General features: G+C 43.8%; 1 protein-coding gene across 9 annotated transcripts in view; it reads right to left on the reverse strand.

Moving 5' to 3' along the window:
* SCLT1 (sodium channel and clathrin linker 1) overlaps window positions 1-20452 on the reverse strand; it is a 128471-nt gene that overhangs the window by 37790 nt on the left and 70229 nt on the right. Inside the window, exon 20 of one of the 9 annotated variants that reach the window (XM_034772427.1) lies at window positions 15189-15326. The exons of the other annotated variants lie outside the window; for them this stretch is intronic. Coding sequence (XP_034628318.1) covers window positions 15242-15326 — 85 coding nt within the window. The 3' untranslated portion in view covers window positions 15189-15241. Of the gene's footprint in view, window positions 1-15188; window positions 15327-20452 lie in introns of those variants that run through there. 9 annotated transcript variants of the gene reach the window in all.

The following is a 20452-nucleotide window of genomic DNA, read 5'->3' on the forward strand; positions in this document are numbered from 1 at the left end:
ATAAAGGGAACACCGATACAAACAGTGAGCTGATCCAACCACCAATTGAGGGAGATGAGAGTCTGAGGAGGCATCATATGTATAGAGTCCAGATGATGGCAGTTTGGCAAGTACATTGAGGCCAGCCACATGGAGGGGTCTGACATGCAGCCTTGCATGTTGTACCACATAAGGCTTTTGTGATTGGATGACACTTCAGGTGTTATCAGGGATGTGACTGACTAGAAATATCCCTATGGGAGGTACGCTCTGGCCTGAGTAGAGTTGAACGCCACTCCAATGAACTGTCCTCTGCGCTGGAGTGAGTGTAGACTTATCTACATTTATCAGAAAGGCTAGGGCCTTGAACGTCAACTGGATTAGTCAAATACTGGACACTACCTGAGCCCTAGATTGGCCCTTGACTAGCACTCCTAATTTCTCCAGGATGGCTGGACTACCATCATACATTTTGTGAACACTCGCGGAGCTGCAGGCAGGCCAAATAGGAGGACCATGAATTGGTAGTGCCAGTGGTTCACTACCAATCTGAGGAACCTTCTGTATCCACGGTATATTGATATATAAAAATAGGTGTCTCTTAAATCAAGGATGGCATACCAATCCCCGGATCCAGGGAAGGGATAACGGATGCCACTGTGACCATGTGAAACTTTATGTTCTTGAGATGGTTGTTGAGCTGATGCAGGTCTAAAAATCAATCTGAGACGTCCCTTGGCTTTTGGGATTAGGAAATAATGGCAGTAGAACTCCTTCCCATTTAAATTCTGTGGAACCTCTTCCACGGCTCCCATTTGAAGAGGAGATTGAATCTTCCGGGGCAGAAGTTCTTCATGAGAGGAGGCCGTGAAAAGAGATGGGGAGCAGGGTGAGAAGGAGTAGAAGAAATAAACTGGAGGGTGTTTCCCATTTTCTCAGTGCATGATCCTATATCATCATGGACTGTTGGGTGCTGAGCATGGTGGAAGCGGGAAGGGCGGTTTGAAACAAAGGAGAAACAGAGTCTGCCATCGCAGGAACTGGTATGGCATCCTCGAGTCTTGTCAAAATGCCTGCTTAGAATCCCCTGGATGTTTAGATGGGGCAAGCATTGACATTGAGGTAGAAGGGGGTAGTGGCCTATGTCTAAAACCTCTGCTTCTTTTTCTCTGTGGATCCTGACGGGCAGCCAGGGCAGAGTACCAGATGGGCTGTTGAGGCCTGTAGTGCTTCATTGACGGTGCTGGCGTGTACAATACAAGGGACTTAAGGGTTGCCCTGGAGTCTTAACCTGTGCAGCTTTGCATCGGGTCTGTTCTGAAAAAAGCAAAGCTGGAAGGGTTTGCTTGACCTCCTGCGGGAGTCCCGAGGACTGTAGCCACGAATTCCTGCACATGACAATTGCTGAAGCCATGGACCTGGTTGCCAAGTCAGCTGCATCCAAAGCAGCTTGTAATAAGGCCCTCGCTACTGACTTTCCCTCATCCACCAGCGAGAAATCTTGCCTAGACTCTCGTGGGAGCAAGTCCTTGAAGTTCTGCATGGAGTCCCACATGTTAAAATCATACCTGCCTAGCAGCACCTGCTGATTTGCAATTCTGAGTTGCAACCTCCCAGTAGAATAAACTTTCCTACTGAACAAGTCCAATTTCTTTGAGTCCTTTGATTTTGGGGTTGCACCCTGATGATCCTGTCTTTTTCTCATTGGCAGCGGATACCACCAGGGATCGGCAGAGGGGGCGGCGGGGAGAAGAGGGGAAATGGGTGTACAGGTACTCATAACCCTGGACATGGATTTTTGCTCGGGCTCTTTTTAACATGGGGAGAAGGGTGCAGGGCTATGCCACAAGGTCTTAACATTAAGAGGTCATTAAGAGGCAGGGCTACTTTTGATAGGCCTGCAGCAGCAAAATGTCAACTAAGCTATGGGAGAGCTCCTTCACTACCTCTACCTGCATGCCCAGATTTAAGGCCTCCCTCTTCAACAACTCTTGGGGAGCCCTATAGTCATCCACAGAAGGTGACATCCCCGCCTGAGATTGCCTCATCAGGGGAGGAGGAGGCCGCTCATTCTGCCTTGGCACTATCCCACTGAGCTGGCTCCTGTAGTTTGGTACTGGAATCAGGAGCAGGCCACCCAATAGGAGCACCTGGAATAAGCCCTGAAATCTGGGGAAACCTCTACGGGTTCCAAAAGGGCCACCAAACTGGCATAGGTCCTCAGTGACCACCTGGCTATGTACTCGATGGTACTGCTGTGCCCGGGTCCATGGAACAGTACAAATGCCTGTGGGAGAAATGGGAATGACTCTTCGGACAAGAGAGGTAAGACTAACTTCTGACTCAGAAGATGACGACTCTCTGTCCTGTGACCACAGTGCTGTGGTTCTCACCAGTGGCAGACACTGGTGCTGACCAGCAAGCATAGCAGTTTCCCTTTTGACAGTACTGAAGGGCATGGTACCAAAAGATGACAGGTTCCAATAGGTTCCCTCCTGACCGCCGGCACCAATAACACTGACTCGTACTGCCAGTAATACAGGTACTGATCGCGAGAGAAGATCTTTGGCATTGTCAAACACCTCCGGTGTGGTCGGTACTACGCTGTCTCATAGATGTAGATGGCTCATCCAGTATTGGACTCAACGGTACTGAGACAGAGGAGTGCCCTGGTTTAGATTGCACTCTACTCTGAAACCCATGCCTGGCTGCTTTCAGTGCCAGGGAGTGTCCCGTCGGCCAACTGTTTCTTGTGGGGATGGCGATCGGTGCTGGGATTAGGGTATGGTAGGAGGAGCATTCCTTACGACACTGAGGCACTCAGTGCTGAGTCTGACCAACTTGGCTCAGATGGAGGTCTCAGTGCTGCCTCCAGGAGCAAAACTTCAGCCTGGCTTCCCAGTCCTTCTTCGTGCAAGGCTTAAGGTCTCTGCAGATCTGATAATGGTTCCCAACATGAGCTTCTCCGAGGGACTTCAGGCAGCTGTGAGTCACTCAGGGGCACAGCTTTGTTGCAGGAGGTGCAGGGCTTAAAGCCTGGTAACTGAACCACACCTAATCACCAGGGAATGACAAAAACTCCACTAAAACATGAAGCTCCAGAACTTTACTAAAACTGACTACAACTAACTATGTACAGATGTAAGAAAAAGAAGACCATTGAGAAAGCTTGCCAAAGCAAGGAGCAGTTCCAGCGACTGTCACAGGCAGTAAGGAGGAACTGAGAGCCATGGAGTTTGTTGGGTGTTTTATACCAGCGCTATAGTCGCATGGCAGCAGAGGGAACTCGAGCCGCCCTGACTGGTACCACTGAGGGAAACATTTCTGGCAACTGTTATCAGGGTGCGCACACACTTGGAGTGGAATGCACAGGTACAATCACTCGAAGAATCAAGAACAGCTGCACAGATTATTACAAGTCTGGTGGGACAAACACAAATAAAGAGTTAAATATTTATGACCGATAAGAGAAGGACATAACATTAGTCTACAAATATCTGAAGGGTGCAAATAAGGAGGGACAAGGAATTACTCTGGATTCCAAAGGGCAAATTACTATGAGAAAAATGAATGACATTAAAACAAGGAAAATTAGCCTGAATTTCAGAAAAAACTTCCGAAGAATCAGTGACAATTAAACTGTGGAATTGTCCTCTCAGCTATAAGATGGAAACTCCATTACCTGCGGTATTTAAAATTAGACTGGACAATTCAATAGTAAATGTACAGAAGACAACCAATTCTGCACTGGAAAGGGGCTGGACGAGGTGACCTAATAGCTCTTTTGTCTCTCTAAGTCCCCTGCTGCAAATACACACACACACTTAACTTTACTCATGTGAGGAGTCCCATTGACTTCATAGGACTAATACATGAATAAAATTAAACATGCATGTGTTTGCAGTATCTGCTCCAAAGATCTATAATTCTCCAACTAGTTTTAATCGCAAATTACAAAATGATTAGATTAAATTTATTTCTACAAAAAAAATGTCAAGAATTCTACTGTGAGACTTGATTAAAAGCAATGTTTTCTCCAGTGTTGTGACATCACTGGCATTTTATTTTTGTAGCTATTTAAAAAAAACTTAGGTAATTTACCCTTCAGTAGTAGCTGATGGATCATGAAAAACAAAAAGATTACAGTTAGAAACTATTTTAAAATCATACAGCTGTTATTTTCTGTTTTTTCCTGATTCTTTATTACTAGAGTAATTGTGTGGAAACAGAATCTTTATTATGTTTTCTGGTTCTTCTGCTTATTCTTCACCTGAAGTCATGATTTTGTCTTTTTGACATTATAATTACCACTGCAGAAATAATTGTGTGTCATGTGACAAACGGAGGATTGGGATTTAAAAGTGAGGCATGCAAATGTCCTAAGCAATAAAACCAAAGGGAAAGAGAATTATTGAAAATAAGCAGAACTGTCTGTAAATGTTAACATTTTCAGGAGATGAAACTGGATCTTTATCTTGAATAATGGATCTAAGTCTGTTTATACCATACTGTTTATTATGCACAGATTCAAATAGTGTATTTGTAAAAAGATAAAGGCAATTAAAGCCGTTGGTGCTGGGAGTCAAGGTTTTCTGTTGCCAGCTATAGACACAAAAATAAAGTAGCATTTACCACCAGCAGCCCTAAACCACTGGTGCTAAGTGGTAAGAAAGGAACAGCCCTCACTGAAATCAATCGAGGACTACTGCTTTCAATTCTTTAGGAAGTTGTCTGATTCCTTGCTTATTAGAAGGAATGATCAAAATGACTGCACACTTTTCACACATGCAAGCTAGACTGAAATTCAACTTCTGGGAACTGGAAGGGAAAAGTGATAAACGTGGTATAATCAGAGTAATGTAACCTCCTTTGCAGATAGATCTGGGTTATGAATGTCTTAAGCCATTCAGTTACAAGTAAACTGAGCATCTTAGTTTGGTTCTAGGAATTTATTAGTGTCATATAACCGCCTATTGATTAAAAGGGGGGGGGGGGGGGGGATAGCTCAGTGGTTTGAGGATTGGTCTGCTAAACCCAGGGTTGTGAGTTCAATTCCAGAGGGGGCCATTTAGGGATCTGGGGCAAAAATCTGTCTGGAAATTGGTCCTGCTTTGAGCAGAGGTTTGGACTAGATGACCTCCTGAGGTCCCTTCCAACCCTGATAGTCTATGGCCTTGTCTACACTACGAGAGTAGTTCGATTTTACTTAAATCGAATATTTGGAATCGATATTGCAAAGTCGAACGTGTGTGTCCACACTAAGGACAGTAATTCGACTTTGTGAGTCCACACTAACGGGGAAAGCGTCGACATTGGAAGCGGTGCACTGAGGGCAGCTATCCCACAGTTCCCGGAGTCCCCGCCGCCCATTGGAATTCTGGGTGGAGCCGCAAATGCCTTCTGGGTAAAAAAAAAAAAGGGGCCAGGGTGCTTTTGGGTAACTGTCGTCATCCGTCCATCACTCCCGCCCTCCCTCCCTCCCTGAAAGCGCCGGCGGGAAATCATTTCGCGCACTTTTCAAGTCATTGACAGCGCGGACGCCACAGCACTGTGAGCATGGAGCCCGCTGCAACCATCGCTGCAGTTGTGGCCGCTCTCAACGCCTCGCAGCTTATCATACAGGTTGCCCTGAGGCAGATGCAGAAAAGTCAGGCGAGGAGGCTACGTCAACGCGGTGATGGCCTGAAGTCTGAGAGTAGCACAGACCTCTCAGAAAGCAGGGGACCCAGCGCCGAGGACATCACGGTGGCAATGGGTCATGTTGATGCCGTGGAACGGCGATTCTGGGCACGGGAAACAAGCACTGAGTGGTGGGACCGCATAGTGCTGCAGGTCTGGGATGAATCACAGTGGCTGCGAAACTTCCGCATGCGGAAGGGAACTTTCCTTGAACTTTGTGAGTTGCTGTCCCCTGCCCTGAAGCGCAATGACACCCGGATGCGACCAGCCCTGACTGTCCAGAAGCGAGTGGCCATAGCCCTCTGGAAGCTTGCAACGCCTGACAGCTACCGGTCAGTCGCGAGCCAGTTTGGGGTGGGCAAATCTACCGTGGGGGTTGTTGTGATGCAAGTAGCCAAGGCAATCGTTGATGTACTGCTGCCAAAGGTAGTGACCCTGGGAAACTTGGAGGCGATCATAGATGGCTTCGCAGCGATGGGATTCCCAAACTGCGGTGGGGCCATAGATGGAACTCACATCCCTATCCTGGCACCGGACCACCAGGCCAGCCAGTACATTAACAGAAAGGGCTACTTTTCCATGGTGCTGCAAGCACTGGTGGACCACAGGGGACGTTTTACCAACATCAATGTCGGATGGCCGGGCAAGGTTCATGACGCTCGTGTTTTCAGGAACTCTGGTCTGTTTAGACGGCTGCAGCAAGGTATTTACTTCCCGGACCACAAAATAACTGTTGGGGATGTGGAGATGCCTATAGTGATCCTCGGGGACCCAGCCTACCCGCTAATGCCCTGGCTCATGAAGCCCTATACAGGTGCCCTGGACACTGAAAAAGAACTCTTCAACTACCGGCTGAGCAAGTGCAGAATGGTGGTGGAGTGTGCTTTTGGACGTCTCAAGGGGAGATGGAGAAGCTTGCTGACTCGCTGTGATCTCAGCGAAACCAATATCCCCATTGTTATAGCAGCTTGCTGTGTGCTCCACAATCTCTGTGAGAGCAAGGGGGAGACCTTTATGGCGGGGTGGGAGGTTGAGGAAATTAGCCTGGCTGCTGATTACTCACAGCCAGACAGCCGGGCGATTAGAAGAGACCAGCGGGAAGCGCTGTGCATCCGGGAGGCTTTGAAAGCAAAGTTCCTGAGTGAGCAGGGTAACCTGTGACTTTCTAATTTTGTGTACAGAGAAGCCTTCACCCCACTTCCAACACACGTTTCAAAATAAAAATAGTTCTACTTTGTTAAAGCACACCGTTTTCTTTAATACTGTTTTCGCGGGAATTTTTTAAAACTGGGACGCAGACTGTGGTGCGGAGCGGGTGTAGTGTAGTCGCGCGAATGCAGCTTCTAAACTCAAGGACTGACAGGCTCCGCTGCGGTGGGATGGTTCTTTCAACGGAGCCTGTCACCCCTCCTGATACGGACTGTGTGTATGGGGGGTCTATGTGAGTTTGTGGCAGGGGTGGGACGGTTACAGATCCCCTGCTGTGTGGCTCTGTGATCCTGCCTAAGGACCGCCGCTTAAGATCTCTAACTGCCCTCCCCTGACACAAAGTCACAGAGCAACCCACCCCCCACCACATAACATGAAAAGAACCTCCCAGACTAACCAGGGTAAGTAGTCACTGCATCACTGCACTATGTATGTGCCCTGCTGCTGTGCCTGCCCCCGACTATGTACCCTGCCAAAGGTGACTGTCCTGTCCAATTACCAACCCCCTTTCCCCCCCCTCCTCCAAAAGAACATGATGGAAACAGTAGTTAACAGAAACATATTTTTTATTAACAACTACACATGGGACTGGGAAGTGAAACTTGGACGGGGGCTTGTGTCAGGCGGGAAGGAAAGAACTTGTCAAACTTTGGGGAATGAGAGCCTTCTGCTGCTCGAGCTCTCTGCAGGGGTGGAGTGAGAGTTAGCAGGGACTCTGCCGCCTCTCCTTCTGTGCACTTTGGGTGAAGGGAGTATGGGACTTGGTGGCGGGGGAGGGCGGTTAGAGATGGACTGCAGCGGGGCTCTGTCCTCCTGCCTCCGTTCCTGCAGAACATCCACAAGGCGCCGGAGCGTGTCCGTTTGCTCCCTCAGTAGTCCAAGCAGGGTTTGAGTCGCCTGCTGGTCTTCCTGACGCCACCTCTCCTCCCGATCCATGTTGGCTTGGTGCATTTGGGACAAGTTCTCCCGCCACTGGGTCTGCTGTGCTGCCTGGGCTCGGGAGCAGGCTATAAGCTCTGAGAACATGTCCTCCCGTGTCCTCTTCTTCTTATGCCTAATCCTCCCTAGCCTCTGGGAGTGTGATGACAGGCTAGGTTGTGAGACAGTCGCAGATGGGGCTGTGGGAATGGGAAAAAGGGAGTGAATTCCTCAGAAAGATAAATGTAGTTGTGAACAAAGAACATAGTCTTTCTCTGTGAACAGGACCATGCACAGCACCTATCACATGCGCACTCAGCACAAGGTCGAATTCTCGGCCTTCGCATTCAGTGTCTGGGGTTTTGCAGAGCACTTTTCAGAACCCTGTCAGGACAACGGAATTGCTCTTGCACGCAGACATGGTAAGCCGTAGATTCGTGGCAGCTTAAAACTTTAATATTAGCAATGGCCTCATTTCACATTGAAATCAATGTCGGTCCCTGCTGCCAGCAATCCGGCAAGCAGGAAGTCTGCTCCTGTTCCACACCCTCGCGGCTGTCCCCGGGAACGATCCCTTTCGGCTGACCCTCTCCCGCCTCCACCGCGTGGCTGCAAACCAGCGGTTACAGTTCTGTAAAGGAACGGTAAAGCAGTCCCAACACTAACATTCCCCTACCTCATTCAAAGCAGGTCATCATGAGCGACATCACCCTCATGAGGATCTCTGAGAGCGACAGACAGAGAATGCTCCGGGAAAGCCTTCAAAGACCAGGGCCGTATGCCGCCATGCTGTGCCAAGCAATGATTCCGGAGTACTGGCTAGTCTCGTGGCGCGGCAACGTGTCCTACTACGGAGGACCCAATAAGGCCGCTCTCCCCAAGAACCTAATGCAGCGGATTTCAAATTACCTGCAGGAGAGCTTCCTTGAGATGTCCCAGGAGGATTTCTGCTCCATCCCCGGACATATAGACCGCATCTTACTGTAGCTGCAGTAGCAGGGACTAAACAGTAGAGCGGCTTGGGCAGGACAATCATGCAAAACCGGACATTGCTAGATTTTTTTCAAATAGTTGCACTGCCCATGACTGAACCGTAAAGTTAATCAAACTAATCATGAGAAACCCATTTTTTAAATTGTTAATAATCATGTTCTGTTACAAATAAATGTTTAGATGTTTACAACACTTACTGGATGATCCTTCACCAGATTCTGTGTCCGGGGTAACGGCTGGGGAGGGTTGGTAGGGGATCTCTGTAAGGGTGATGAAGAGATCCTGGCTGTCGGGGAAATCAGCGTTGTGAGCGCTGTCGACTGCCTCGTCCTCCTCATCTCCTTCCTCATCTTCCCCGTCCGCTAACATGTCCGAGGATCCGGCCGTGGACACTATCCCATCCTCAGAGTCCACAGTCAGTGGTGGGGTAGTGGTGGCGGCCGCACCGAGGATGGAATGCAGTGCCTCGTAGAAACGGGATGTCTGGGGATGGGATCCGGAGCGTCCGTTTGCCTCTTTGGTCTTCTGGTAGCCTTGCCTCAGCTCCTTGATTTTCACGCGGCACTGCGTTACATCCCGGCTGTATCCTCTCTCTGCCATGTCTTTAGAGATCTTCTCATAGATCTTTGCATTCCGTCTTTTGGATCGCAGCTCGGAAAGCACGGACTCATCGCCCCACACAGCGATGAGATCCAAGACTTCCCGATCAGTCCATGCTGGGGCCCTCTTTCTATTCTGAGATTGCACTGCCATCAGTGCTGGAGAGCTCTGCATCGTTGCCAGTGCTGCTGAGCTCGCCACGATGTCCAGACAGGAAATGAGATTCAAACTGGCCAGACAGGAAAAGGAATTCAAATTCAAATTTTCCCGGGGCTTTTCCTGTGTGGCAGTTCAGAACATCCGAGCTCTTACTGCTGTCCAGAGCGTCAACAGAGTGGTGCACTGTGGGATAGCTCCTGAAGCTATTAGCGTCGATTTCCATCCACACCTAGCCTAATTCGACATGGCCATGTCGAATTTAGCGCTACTCCCCTCGTCGGGGAGGAGTACAGAAGTCGAATTAAAGAGACCTCTATGTCGAACTAAATACCTTCGCGGTGTGGACGGGTGCAGGGTTAATTCGATGTAACGGCGCTAACTTCGACATAAACGCCTAGTGTAGACCAGGCCTATGATTCTATCTTTAAACAACATGCAGCTTTTGCCTAAGGGAGACTTGGACAAGATACAGAGCCAGTCTCTTATTCCTGGCCCCAAACCTAGCTCAATTTTTTATAAGCTCTAAAATATAGTACATTTATCTCCAACTTAAAATTCATATCACCATTATTTACAGCTAGAGTAACGTATATTACATATATAGTGTCAAAAGTGAACTAGGAACTTTATAGACAATTAAATTCCTTGCTCTGAATTGCTTACAAATGTTTTAATAAATGTAAATATTGTATGTTTTTTTACCTTGTGACTGTTGATGTGGAGAGCAGTAGCTGTCAAAATGTTATAACTCTGGAAGTTCCCACTAACTGACACACTGGAAGCATGGCTCCAGCGTGAGAACCACATAACTTGTATTACTGGAAAATGGTCATTCTATTTCTTTTCATGACTTAACAGTCACACTTTTTCATTCTTTCATAATCAGTTTATAAACATAGCAAATGCTTATTACATATTGCAAAGTTCACTGCATTTTGATTTTGATTTATTATACTTCAATTATAGTTATCCAAATGCATCTATAAACTGAAGCTCTCAAGTCAGAATTACACCACTGTGCATTTTACAGAACCATTTTGTCTTTTTGCAGTAATAAAAAGACCAAAAATGGTCATAAGATATTGCCAAGCATAATGTTTTTATTTGGAAGCATGACCTTTGTTGTAAGAAGCACTGACCTTCTTAGTTGCCTCTAAGACGGACTTTTGGCATTAGTATATTGAAACAGTCCTAGCTCCTTGCTCTCATTCTGGGCCAAGGTGAAACCCAATATCGGTAATCTTCTTTTAAGATGTGTACAGTATCTTTAGATGATGTCCGCTTGCTAATTTACTTCATATCATAAATGAAACCGTACTGTGTTCTTATGGAATTCAGTCTACATATATTCACAATGCTATCCTCTAATTTATAAGTGCTTTGCCACAAACCCAAGTTGAGCTTTGAAAGACAGTGATGATCATGAGCTCAGATTGAGCAGAGCCCTGAGTATTTGAGAAATCCTGGATCATTTTTCATTGAGGTATAAAAATATACTTGCCAAATAATATCATGTATTTATATAATTTCTTTCACTGAAATAACCAACCTGAGAAGGTATCTAGTATTATTTTAAATAGTCTCACCTGGTTTTTCACTTTCAAATTCCAAAACCTATTTTTTGTCCATATAGCTTACTTTTTAAGTTAGGAAATGAAGTAGCATCAATAATGCTAAAAGGTCTCATTTATTGTTAATTTTTTTAAAAAAATTGGATTTCCCTCTATATACTGAGAACACTGTGGACTGAAAAGAGGATAAACAAGTGACTCTGAAGCAATGGAAAATTACATAGCTGCTGCTGGGAAATAAGAGGAGAAACTGAAATATTTCAAATACCTGGAAAGGAGAGACTGAAATCACATTGCAGAGAATAGTATAGGAAATTCAACCATCAGCAAATGGGTCAGTGACTCAGTGAAGATAAACATTGTGTAATAGTGAGCTTTGGTGAACTGGGGTACAGAAAGGCCATAGAATAGTATGTTTTTGTAAAGGAGGTTGCAAATTAACGAGAAACACAAACTTACCAAACATTATATAGCACATTAAAAAGAAATCATTTAACTTTTTATAAGAAAATTTGATTCGATGCTACCATTAACATGATCTTTATTCTCATATATATAACTGAGCCTCAAATGTCAAACACTAATTTCTCGAAGTGCCAAGATATAGCTCAGACTATCCTCAAAACACAGTGAATATCTGCTAGGAAATACTGCTAAATGTAGAGTGTTTTCTGTTCAGTAACTGGTTTATAAAAACCCAAATGGATCTGCAGCCATCTGCATGGAGGATCACAATGCTGCTGATCTATCAGGAGCTGAGATTAAGTTGAAATATGTTTTAAAAGCTAGAAGAATGTTAAGGTTTGTGTAACTTCAAGGAAAACCTAACTTTGTACCAGATGGCATGTAGCCCTTAAAATATATTGAGAGCTGAGTGCAGATCAACCACAAACTTGGACCTCAATCCAAAGCTCACTGAAGTCAATCCTACCATTAACTTCAGTGGGCTTTTGACTGGGCCCTGGGTTACTATGCTAAAGGTTAGCTAGAATGAGTTTAATCACAGAGGAGTTCTGCAATGTCGCTATACTTAAGGGTGTTGTTGATTTTCCATTATATGCTTTTGAGGCATTCACCACTACGTTATTTTACTTTTAGATGGACCAACAGTAATACTTCTTAATTCATGGCAAAGCAAGACATTTTGCCTCTCTATTTTTTAAAGTAGTATTTTAAATCTGTTAGATTCTAATGTGGATGAGGATCTTATTTTCAAGAATGACTACTGAATAAACGGGAATTTGAGTGGGAAGTTCTGTTGGAGAAGAGAGAAGGCAAGCCACTATTCCTTAGGGGCAGTGAGTTTGTGTGTTTTTTGTTTTGTTTTCTGTCTCTCTCACAGCACACTGCCCCCTACCAGTTTGCACAGGCTGGTAGGGGGCAGTGTGCTGTGAGAGAGACAGAGTCCTGATTAGGCGATGAGGTTTGCCTGATTAGGGGGCCTATAAAAGACAGCCAAGCAGCCAGCTAGCAGCACAAAAGCAGCAAACAGAGCTGAAAACAGGGGAGTTTGAGTGGGAGATTTTAAGGGGAGTTTTGGGGAGGGATTGTGTGGTGTTCTGGTTTTGTTTTGGTGCTTGTTTGTGTTTTGTATTTTTCCTAGGACAGATACAGAGGAGGCAGTAGTAATGACCCAAAGAATGGAAGAGACAATGAAGATGATCAGATGTGGAAGCTGTGGATTATCCTGGAGTGGGTATCTGAAAAGAGCTTTGTACGTATGAAGTGCCGCCTGATAGAGCTGATGGAAGAGAACATCTGAGGTGTGGAGATGCAGGTGAAAACTATGGTTGAGTTTCAAAGAGGATTCAAGCAGATGATAGAGGGAAGGTGAGAGGACACTGAAGAGAAGAGTCAAGGCTTGCAGACTCTGAAGAACTCTGAGAGGAGACTGCTGGGTGAGGAAAGTGGCCAGTGGAAGCATCTGATTATGAGAACCAAGCAGAGGAAAAGACTCGGAAGTGAAGAAGTAGAGCTCAGGAAAGGTTTGCTGAGCTGGAAAATGAAGAAAGGGCACAGCAGGTAGTAAGTGAAGTGGGGAGGGCTAGAAAGAAGGGAAGAATGGCTACACCTATAAGAAGAGGGGAAGAGTCAATGGAGATACCCAGAGTTTGGAACCCCATCAGGATACAGTATGACTTGCAGAAGATTGCAAGGGAGAACAAAAGACAAGAGGACTTGCAGTCAGAAAGAACAGGAGGTAGGCCAGAGAATCACACCAACATCAGGTCTATGTGACTGGTGACTCCCAATTACGAAGAACAGACAGGTTTATCACCAGAGCTGATCCGTAGAACAAAAGGGTGTGCTGTCTGCCAGGACCTAAGATACAGGATCAGGACCTGAGGCTGAAGAGGATCCTAATGGGAGCAGAAAATAATCCACTGATTGTCTTTCATGTGGGAACAAATGATACAGCTAGATTCTTGCGAGAATGCATCAAAGGAGACTATGCCAGGCTGGGGAAGATGCTTAAAGAAATGGAGGCTAGGGTAGAATCCCACTGAAGATCACTTGAGCCTCCATTTCTTTAAGTATCTTCCCAGCCTGGCATAGGAACTAGAACTACTGGTGCAGGAAGTGAAACCAGATATTCTAGAGATAACAGAAACATGGTAGAAAAACAGTACATGACTGTAGTACAGGTATTGAAGGGAATGTGCTGTTCAGCGAAGACCGAAATAAAGGTAAAGGTGGGAGTACCATTGTATATGAATGATGAAGTAGACTGTAAAGAAATTAGAAGTGATGGAATGGATAAGACAGACTCTGTTTGGGTCAAATCACTTTGGGGAAGAAAGCTACCAGAGGTTCCCCTGGGATAGTGCTTGTGTATACTACAGATAGGGTGACCAGATGTCCTGATTTTATAGGGATAGTCCCAATTTTGGGGTCTTTTTCTTATATAGGCTCCTATTACCCCAAACCCTCTGTCCTGATTTTTCACACTTGCTGTCTGGTCACCCTAACTACAGACCCCCACAGAATTAAATGGAGACAGAGAGAGAGAGCTCTTTAATTTTTTTAATGAAATAAATATTACTGGGAAATATGTGATTATGGGAAGCTTTAATTTCCCAATACAAATTTGAGGACAAATGCTACTAATAATGATAGGGCCCAGATTTTCTGGATGAGATAGCGGACAGATTTTTTCACCAAGTAGCTGCTGAACCAACACGAGATGATGCCATCTTAGATTTGCTTTTGGTGAGTAGTGAGATGTTTTCTACATTTTCAAATATATTGATTTCAATTACAACATAAAATACAAAGTGTATAGTGCTCACTTTATATTTATTTTTGATTACAAGTATTTGCACTGCAAAAAAAACAGAAGAAATAGTATTTTTCAATTCACCTAATACAAGTACTGTAGGGCAATTTCTTTATCTTACAAATGTAGAATTATGTACAAAAAAACTGCATTCAAAAATAAAACAATGTAAAATTTTAGAGCCTGAAAGTCCACTCAGTCCTACTTCTTGTTCAGCCAATCGCTCAATCAAGTTTGTTTACATTTGAAGGAGATAATGCTGCCTACTTCTTGTTCACGTCACCTGAAAGTGAGAACAGGTGTTCTCATGGTACTGTTGTAGCCAGCGTCGCAAGATATTTACGTGCTAGATGCGCTAAAGATTGATATGTCCTTTCATGCTTCAACCACCATTCTAGGGGCATGTGTTCATGCTGAGGACGGGTTCTGCTCGATAACAATCCACAGCAGTGCGGACCGAAGCCTGTTCATTTTCATGATCTGAGTCAGATGACATCAGCAGAAGGTTGATTTTCTTTTTTGGTGGTTCAGGTTCTGTAGTTTCTGCATTGGAGTGTTGTTCTTTTAAGACTTCTGAAAGCATGCTCCACACCTCGTCCCTCTGAGATTTTGAAAGGCACTTCAGATTGTTAAACCTTGCTGTAGCTATCACAGATAGCTTCCAGGCACAGATCACTTCCAGGTTTAAACTAGTGTAAATGGCAAATTCTCTGCCATTTAAAGACTTCAAGTCTTTAAATCACGATTTGAGGACTTCAGAAACTCAGCCAGAGGTTATGGGTCTATTACAGGACGGGTGGTCAGAGGTCAGACTAGATGATCATGATGGTCCCTTCTGAGCTTAAAGTCTATGGGTCTATGAGTCTATAAATAGTGTAATTAAATTTTCATATAAATTGCATTTCATACTACATGCCTTGGTATGGTAGCGCACAGAGTGTCTAAAATACAAAAAATAGGTACAATTTATTTTATTTATGGGTATTTTTAAGGTTCTTGTCAATGTAGTATCAGAGCACCAATCACACAGAATATAGATTTAATGAGGAATCACACTATATCAAAGTCAAACTTCTTTGGGGGGAAGGAGGTGGGGCAAAGAATTAATTAGTTTCCATTTTTACTGTATATAGATCATGGTGGACAAACTGATTCTTTTACCTTCATTTTCGGAGGAGGGCTTGTATCAGGGGTCCCCAATGCATCTAAGTGCACCCGCGTACTGGCCAGCGGACAAGCATCTGCCAAAATGCAGATTTTCAGCAGCAACACCTCTGGATGACACTGCTTATCGGCAGCATTTCGGCGGCGACGCCTATTGACCTTGCCGCTTGTCGGCAGCATTTCGGTGGATGCTCATCCACCGCCACAGTCCTCCATGGCTCGTGGTCTGGCGCCTGCTCGACGAAAGGTTGGGGACCACTGGCTTATATTATATATTTATAAGCACTAACTATGAAGTCACCTCCAAAAGATGACACTACTTGCTGTCAGACTTAGTGCAGAATATCTGCTACAGTGACAGAGGTACTACACATGGCTTGTGTATAGATTTACGTCTTTTAATATGGAAAGAATTGGGTTTTTTTTCCCTTTTCTGATCATTAAGGCAGTACTGTTTGATGAAATAGCTATTATACTAGTAAATAGCATGTTAAATCTTTACAGGACATCACCAGATGACACCACAAGGACAATCTCTCACATATAAACAGGAACATTTTCAAAATGGGATTCATATTTTTCATGAAGGTTCAAAGACCACAACAGATATGACAAACAGTTTGTTATATCCCAATGTCAGCAGTTTGATGAAGCCAAATCAAAGACTGAAGATTCTGACCCATTACAGCAATGTTTTAACATTTCTGTCCTACACATAACTTTGAAAGGGAAAGTGGCTATTTCCACAGATAATTTCACTCTTCCCAGAATGCTTTAATTTTTTTTTCTTAAACAGGAAACTGTGTACAATAAAGTCCAACATCAGCCAGGATGACCCATGATGCTGGATTGAGAAAAACATTTTGATTACTTTCTTTGTTCTTGGATGTTCCCCCCCGTCTCTTTCAGCTCACATGTTGCTTTAGCTGACTGAATGGCTAATGCTCAAATGATACAATGTGCATTTACAGAGAGTAAACGCCAGATTACATTCGTTTATTCACACAAATGCAATTGTTTAAAATTATCTTTCTGTAAAACACTACAAAACAAGTTTTCTCCACTACTCAAATATTTACAATAAATGATGGAAAGTATCAGCAAGAGTCAACTAATTACACAAGTCAGCTGTACAAATAAGTTAATGCATACAAACTTGGAAGACGAGATGGATTGTTCATTACACCTCATGTAAGAGCTGTGTGTTTTGATGGTTTCTTTCTGAAGAAGTGAAACAAGATTCTCTTCCTCTAAGAAAAAATTTGAAATCTTTGCAAAATACTGTATATGGTGGGTTTAAGAATACATAAAGCTTACCCCTGGATAAAAAAATCAAACTATTTGATAACCTCTGCCATCTCTGGAGAGCTAAATCTATGTGAAAAGTTTTTGGCAACACGAAATCCTGTAATTGTAGCATTAGCAACAATTTTAATCTCTCAAGAATCACAGCAAGTCTTCTATACAGATTGTGGAAGTTGCTTCATTTCCTAAACTTTAGCAACTCTCTAGAAGTATCTGTTCTCATTAACAGGTCATCTAAAATGAAATTTAAAATTCAGTGATGTAAATCTGGCTATGTGGTGATGTTTCATACCATTAATATGTAATAAATAAGGGGCACAATCTTGCTTCAGTTCAAGTCAATGGGAGTTTCGACAGTGGTTTAAACGGGAGAAGACCAAGATGATCAGCCACACTCATGGAAGATAATAATTAACGTTAAGTGGTGAACATCTTCAATTCAAACTATGCCACCATTTAAGCAGGATGCTTCTGAAAAATTCAAATTTCACTGAAGTTTAAAGTCACAGTAATGTATTTTTAAAACACACATCCTAGATGCATAAAGAGACAATGTCATCTAAGAGGGAAAAAAAGAATCGCACTGCTATTTAAAATATTTTACCCATTAAGATTATTATAACACAGATAAGAGAAAAATCTAACCCACTCTGTAGGGTGTAAATAACTGCTCAGGTGCAGGACATTGGAGAATGAGGACTAAAATATAAATGTCTTTTCAGTTTCTATTGTCTATGATACTATTGGTCGTTCACTACATGGCTAAAGCCCTGAAACACAATAAATACTAATAATTAAGTACATTTTTAGTGTGTCTTGTTCCATCCTCTCATTAGCCTATTTATATCTCCGACTGCTTATTGGCCAGTCTCCAAAGCCTTCTCTATTCCCAGCTATCTCAGATACAATTCCTGCTAAGTACAGCAGGAAAAAGTTAACTTAGCTCATGTTAAACAGAAATAGCTTTGGAACAGAGTTATGCTGCCAAACGTTGCCAGTGTTAATGTGGGTCAGAGATGGCTTTACTGTACTTTACACAAACTAGTTGCGTTTATATGAAGACAAGTTTTTATTTCTTGTTCTAGAGAAGAAAGCACAGTATGTATGTTAGCAACAATGTATAGTTATTGTAGGACACAAACTTCAGAGGTTATTTTCCCTGTTCTAGTTGGAGACCTGGGCTCAGCTCCAACTCAGACTAAGAGCATTCTGTTTCTGACAGCTAGAAAAGGTTGAATGATATTTACAAATAAAAGTTATGCTTCAAAAAATTCACCAGTTATCTACTACAAGGAGAACATCAGGAGCATTATGGTTCATTTTAGGACATGTAATCTGTTAAAAATAATTATATGTGACAAGTCTATCGGTTAATCCGAAGTTTAAAAAACCAAGCTTGTGAACTTTTAATGTTTCCTTTTTAATGACCTGTTACATGAAAATGTTTTAAATTTCACAGTACCCGTAAGAGCAAAAATCTTTCCTTTTTTTAAATTTACATTTGAATTTTTTTTGTCTTCCTGATAAGGAATCACATTAGCATATATGTAAACTTGAGTACATCTTGCATTTCAGAAAAGGAATATAGCTATAAAAATGACATATTAACTTTCTCATATTAGTGTACATGCATACAAACCAATTCTTTTGCTGATGTGAAAAATGAATGCACTTTATCCACATTGAAAACACTGCCTAGTAAATTTTGTTTTGTCTGTGTTATTAGGATTGACTGCACACACTAATACACAATAACTAAAGAGCACTATTCAAACATTCTCTGCTTGTCTATTAACTTTAAATATTAAAAAAAAAAAACATGCCACGTGTCTTTGGGGATGAAAACGCCACAAGCTGAAGAATAAGACCGGGATAAATGGAGACAGTCCGATATGTTTGTTTGCTGAACTGATCAATTCACTTGTCATTTTTATCTACATTAACATACGTAGGAACTCAAGTGTGAGGTGAAGAGCTTAGGAGTTCAAGCTGTATCTGGAGCTCAAATACCATCCTTTGTAGGTATCCTGATGTTGCCTGTAGCCATCAGCCGGCGCTGGCAAAGATGGGGTAACAGCCTCATTTGGGAAAGAGGATGAAATCACTCCCAGAACCAATGGATCTGGTTCATCTTCATCTTCTGTATACTCCAACGAGGCTGGCTGGTCTTGGCAAGGACATGGTAAGTAAGGTTCATGTTCTGATCCTGGGTGCCTAGCATAAGAATCCTAAGGGATCCAATACAGCCTGTATGACGAGGACCTCTTGACAGGGTACCACCTGTCTCCTGGAAAGTTATATTTTGTAAGAGGATGGAACTCTGATCTCTTAGGGCTTTTGTCTAGGGCTCTTTCTCTATGAGAGGGTAGAGGCTCTTCTGGAGAGACTGACTCACTGGATAAAAAACCTGGATCCCGACTACCGGCGGATCCGGTAGGGTATTGAGGCTTGCAGGTGGGAGAGGAGAGCAGCTCCATGGCCTTGGAATAGCTTCCTCCTCCAGAGTAACTATGTCTTTGAATAAAGACAAATGAGAGGAAGGGAAAGGAGGATAGGGAAGAGTAAAAATGTCATCTGTAGTTCTCAGATTGCCCCAGGTACGAGGTAGGTCAATTGGTAGAGCTGTTGGATCTGGTGCTTCCCTGGTCACAGTGGAAGACTGATCTGTCTGGGGCCATGACAATATTAGCCCAAAGTGTAATCTCTATGTCAAAGGGAGTGGCAGTGGATGGGTCTCTTTTGGTTTGCATGTCGGAACCGGTACCAGAGCGGACAGATCCATGCACCTTTGTACCACTTTTTCCTGATGAGAAGGTTTCTCCCAACTTTGAAGAAGTCAGGGAGAATCTCTTTTCTTTGGGGCAGCTTTGGAAAAAGAGCTTGCGAGAGTGCCCTTTACTCTCATGAGAAATCTTCTCCTTAGGTTTGCAAGTCTTAGTCTCGACTTCTGAGCTCATGCTCGGAGGGGCACTACCCTTTGACTGAGGCCAATATATCAGGGGACTCCCTGGCCCAGATCCGATTGGGGTCTCATGTCCTCCTCCATCAGATATTTTGTGTCTTAGCTCTCAACCCTCAAGTTCTGGGAGGGAAGGAGCGGCAAATACTGCACTTAGCCGAGATGTGAGCCTTGGGTAGACAATAAAGGCAGCACTGGTGTTTGTCACTCACTGAAAAGGAGAGGGGGCAGGAAATGCAATGCTTGAATCCCAGGACTCTAGGCATAAGCCTATCCCCCCATGGAAAATAACGAACTGTGCCAGTACTCAAGACTAAAAGAGTAAAAAAATAAAAAACTATTTACAATATATTTACAGATGGAAGCAGTCAAAGGAAGAAGCTGTGGACACAGAATATTCTGACTCAGGCCATGAAGTAGAAGAAGGAACTAGAAAGGTGCCGGTGTGCACTTTCCGTTATACCCTCAGTTCAGAGCACATGTATGTGCAGACCAATGGACACTGTTTGCTAAATATCTCTGAACTCAGGCGCACGGTACACACACATGCCCGTATTTGGAATACACATAGGGATCATCACTCAAAGAAGAGGTTACTCACCTTGTGCAGTAACTGAGTTCTTCGAGATGTGTGTCCCT

This window comes from Trachemys scripta, chromosome 5, assembly GCF_013100865.1.
Source record: "Trachemys scripta elegans isolate TJP31775 chromosome 5, CAS_Tse_1.0, whole genome shotgun sequence".
Classification (NCBI taxonomy): Eukaryota; Metazoa; Chordata; order Testudines; family Emydidae; genus Trachemys; species Trachemys scripta.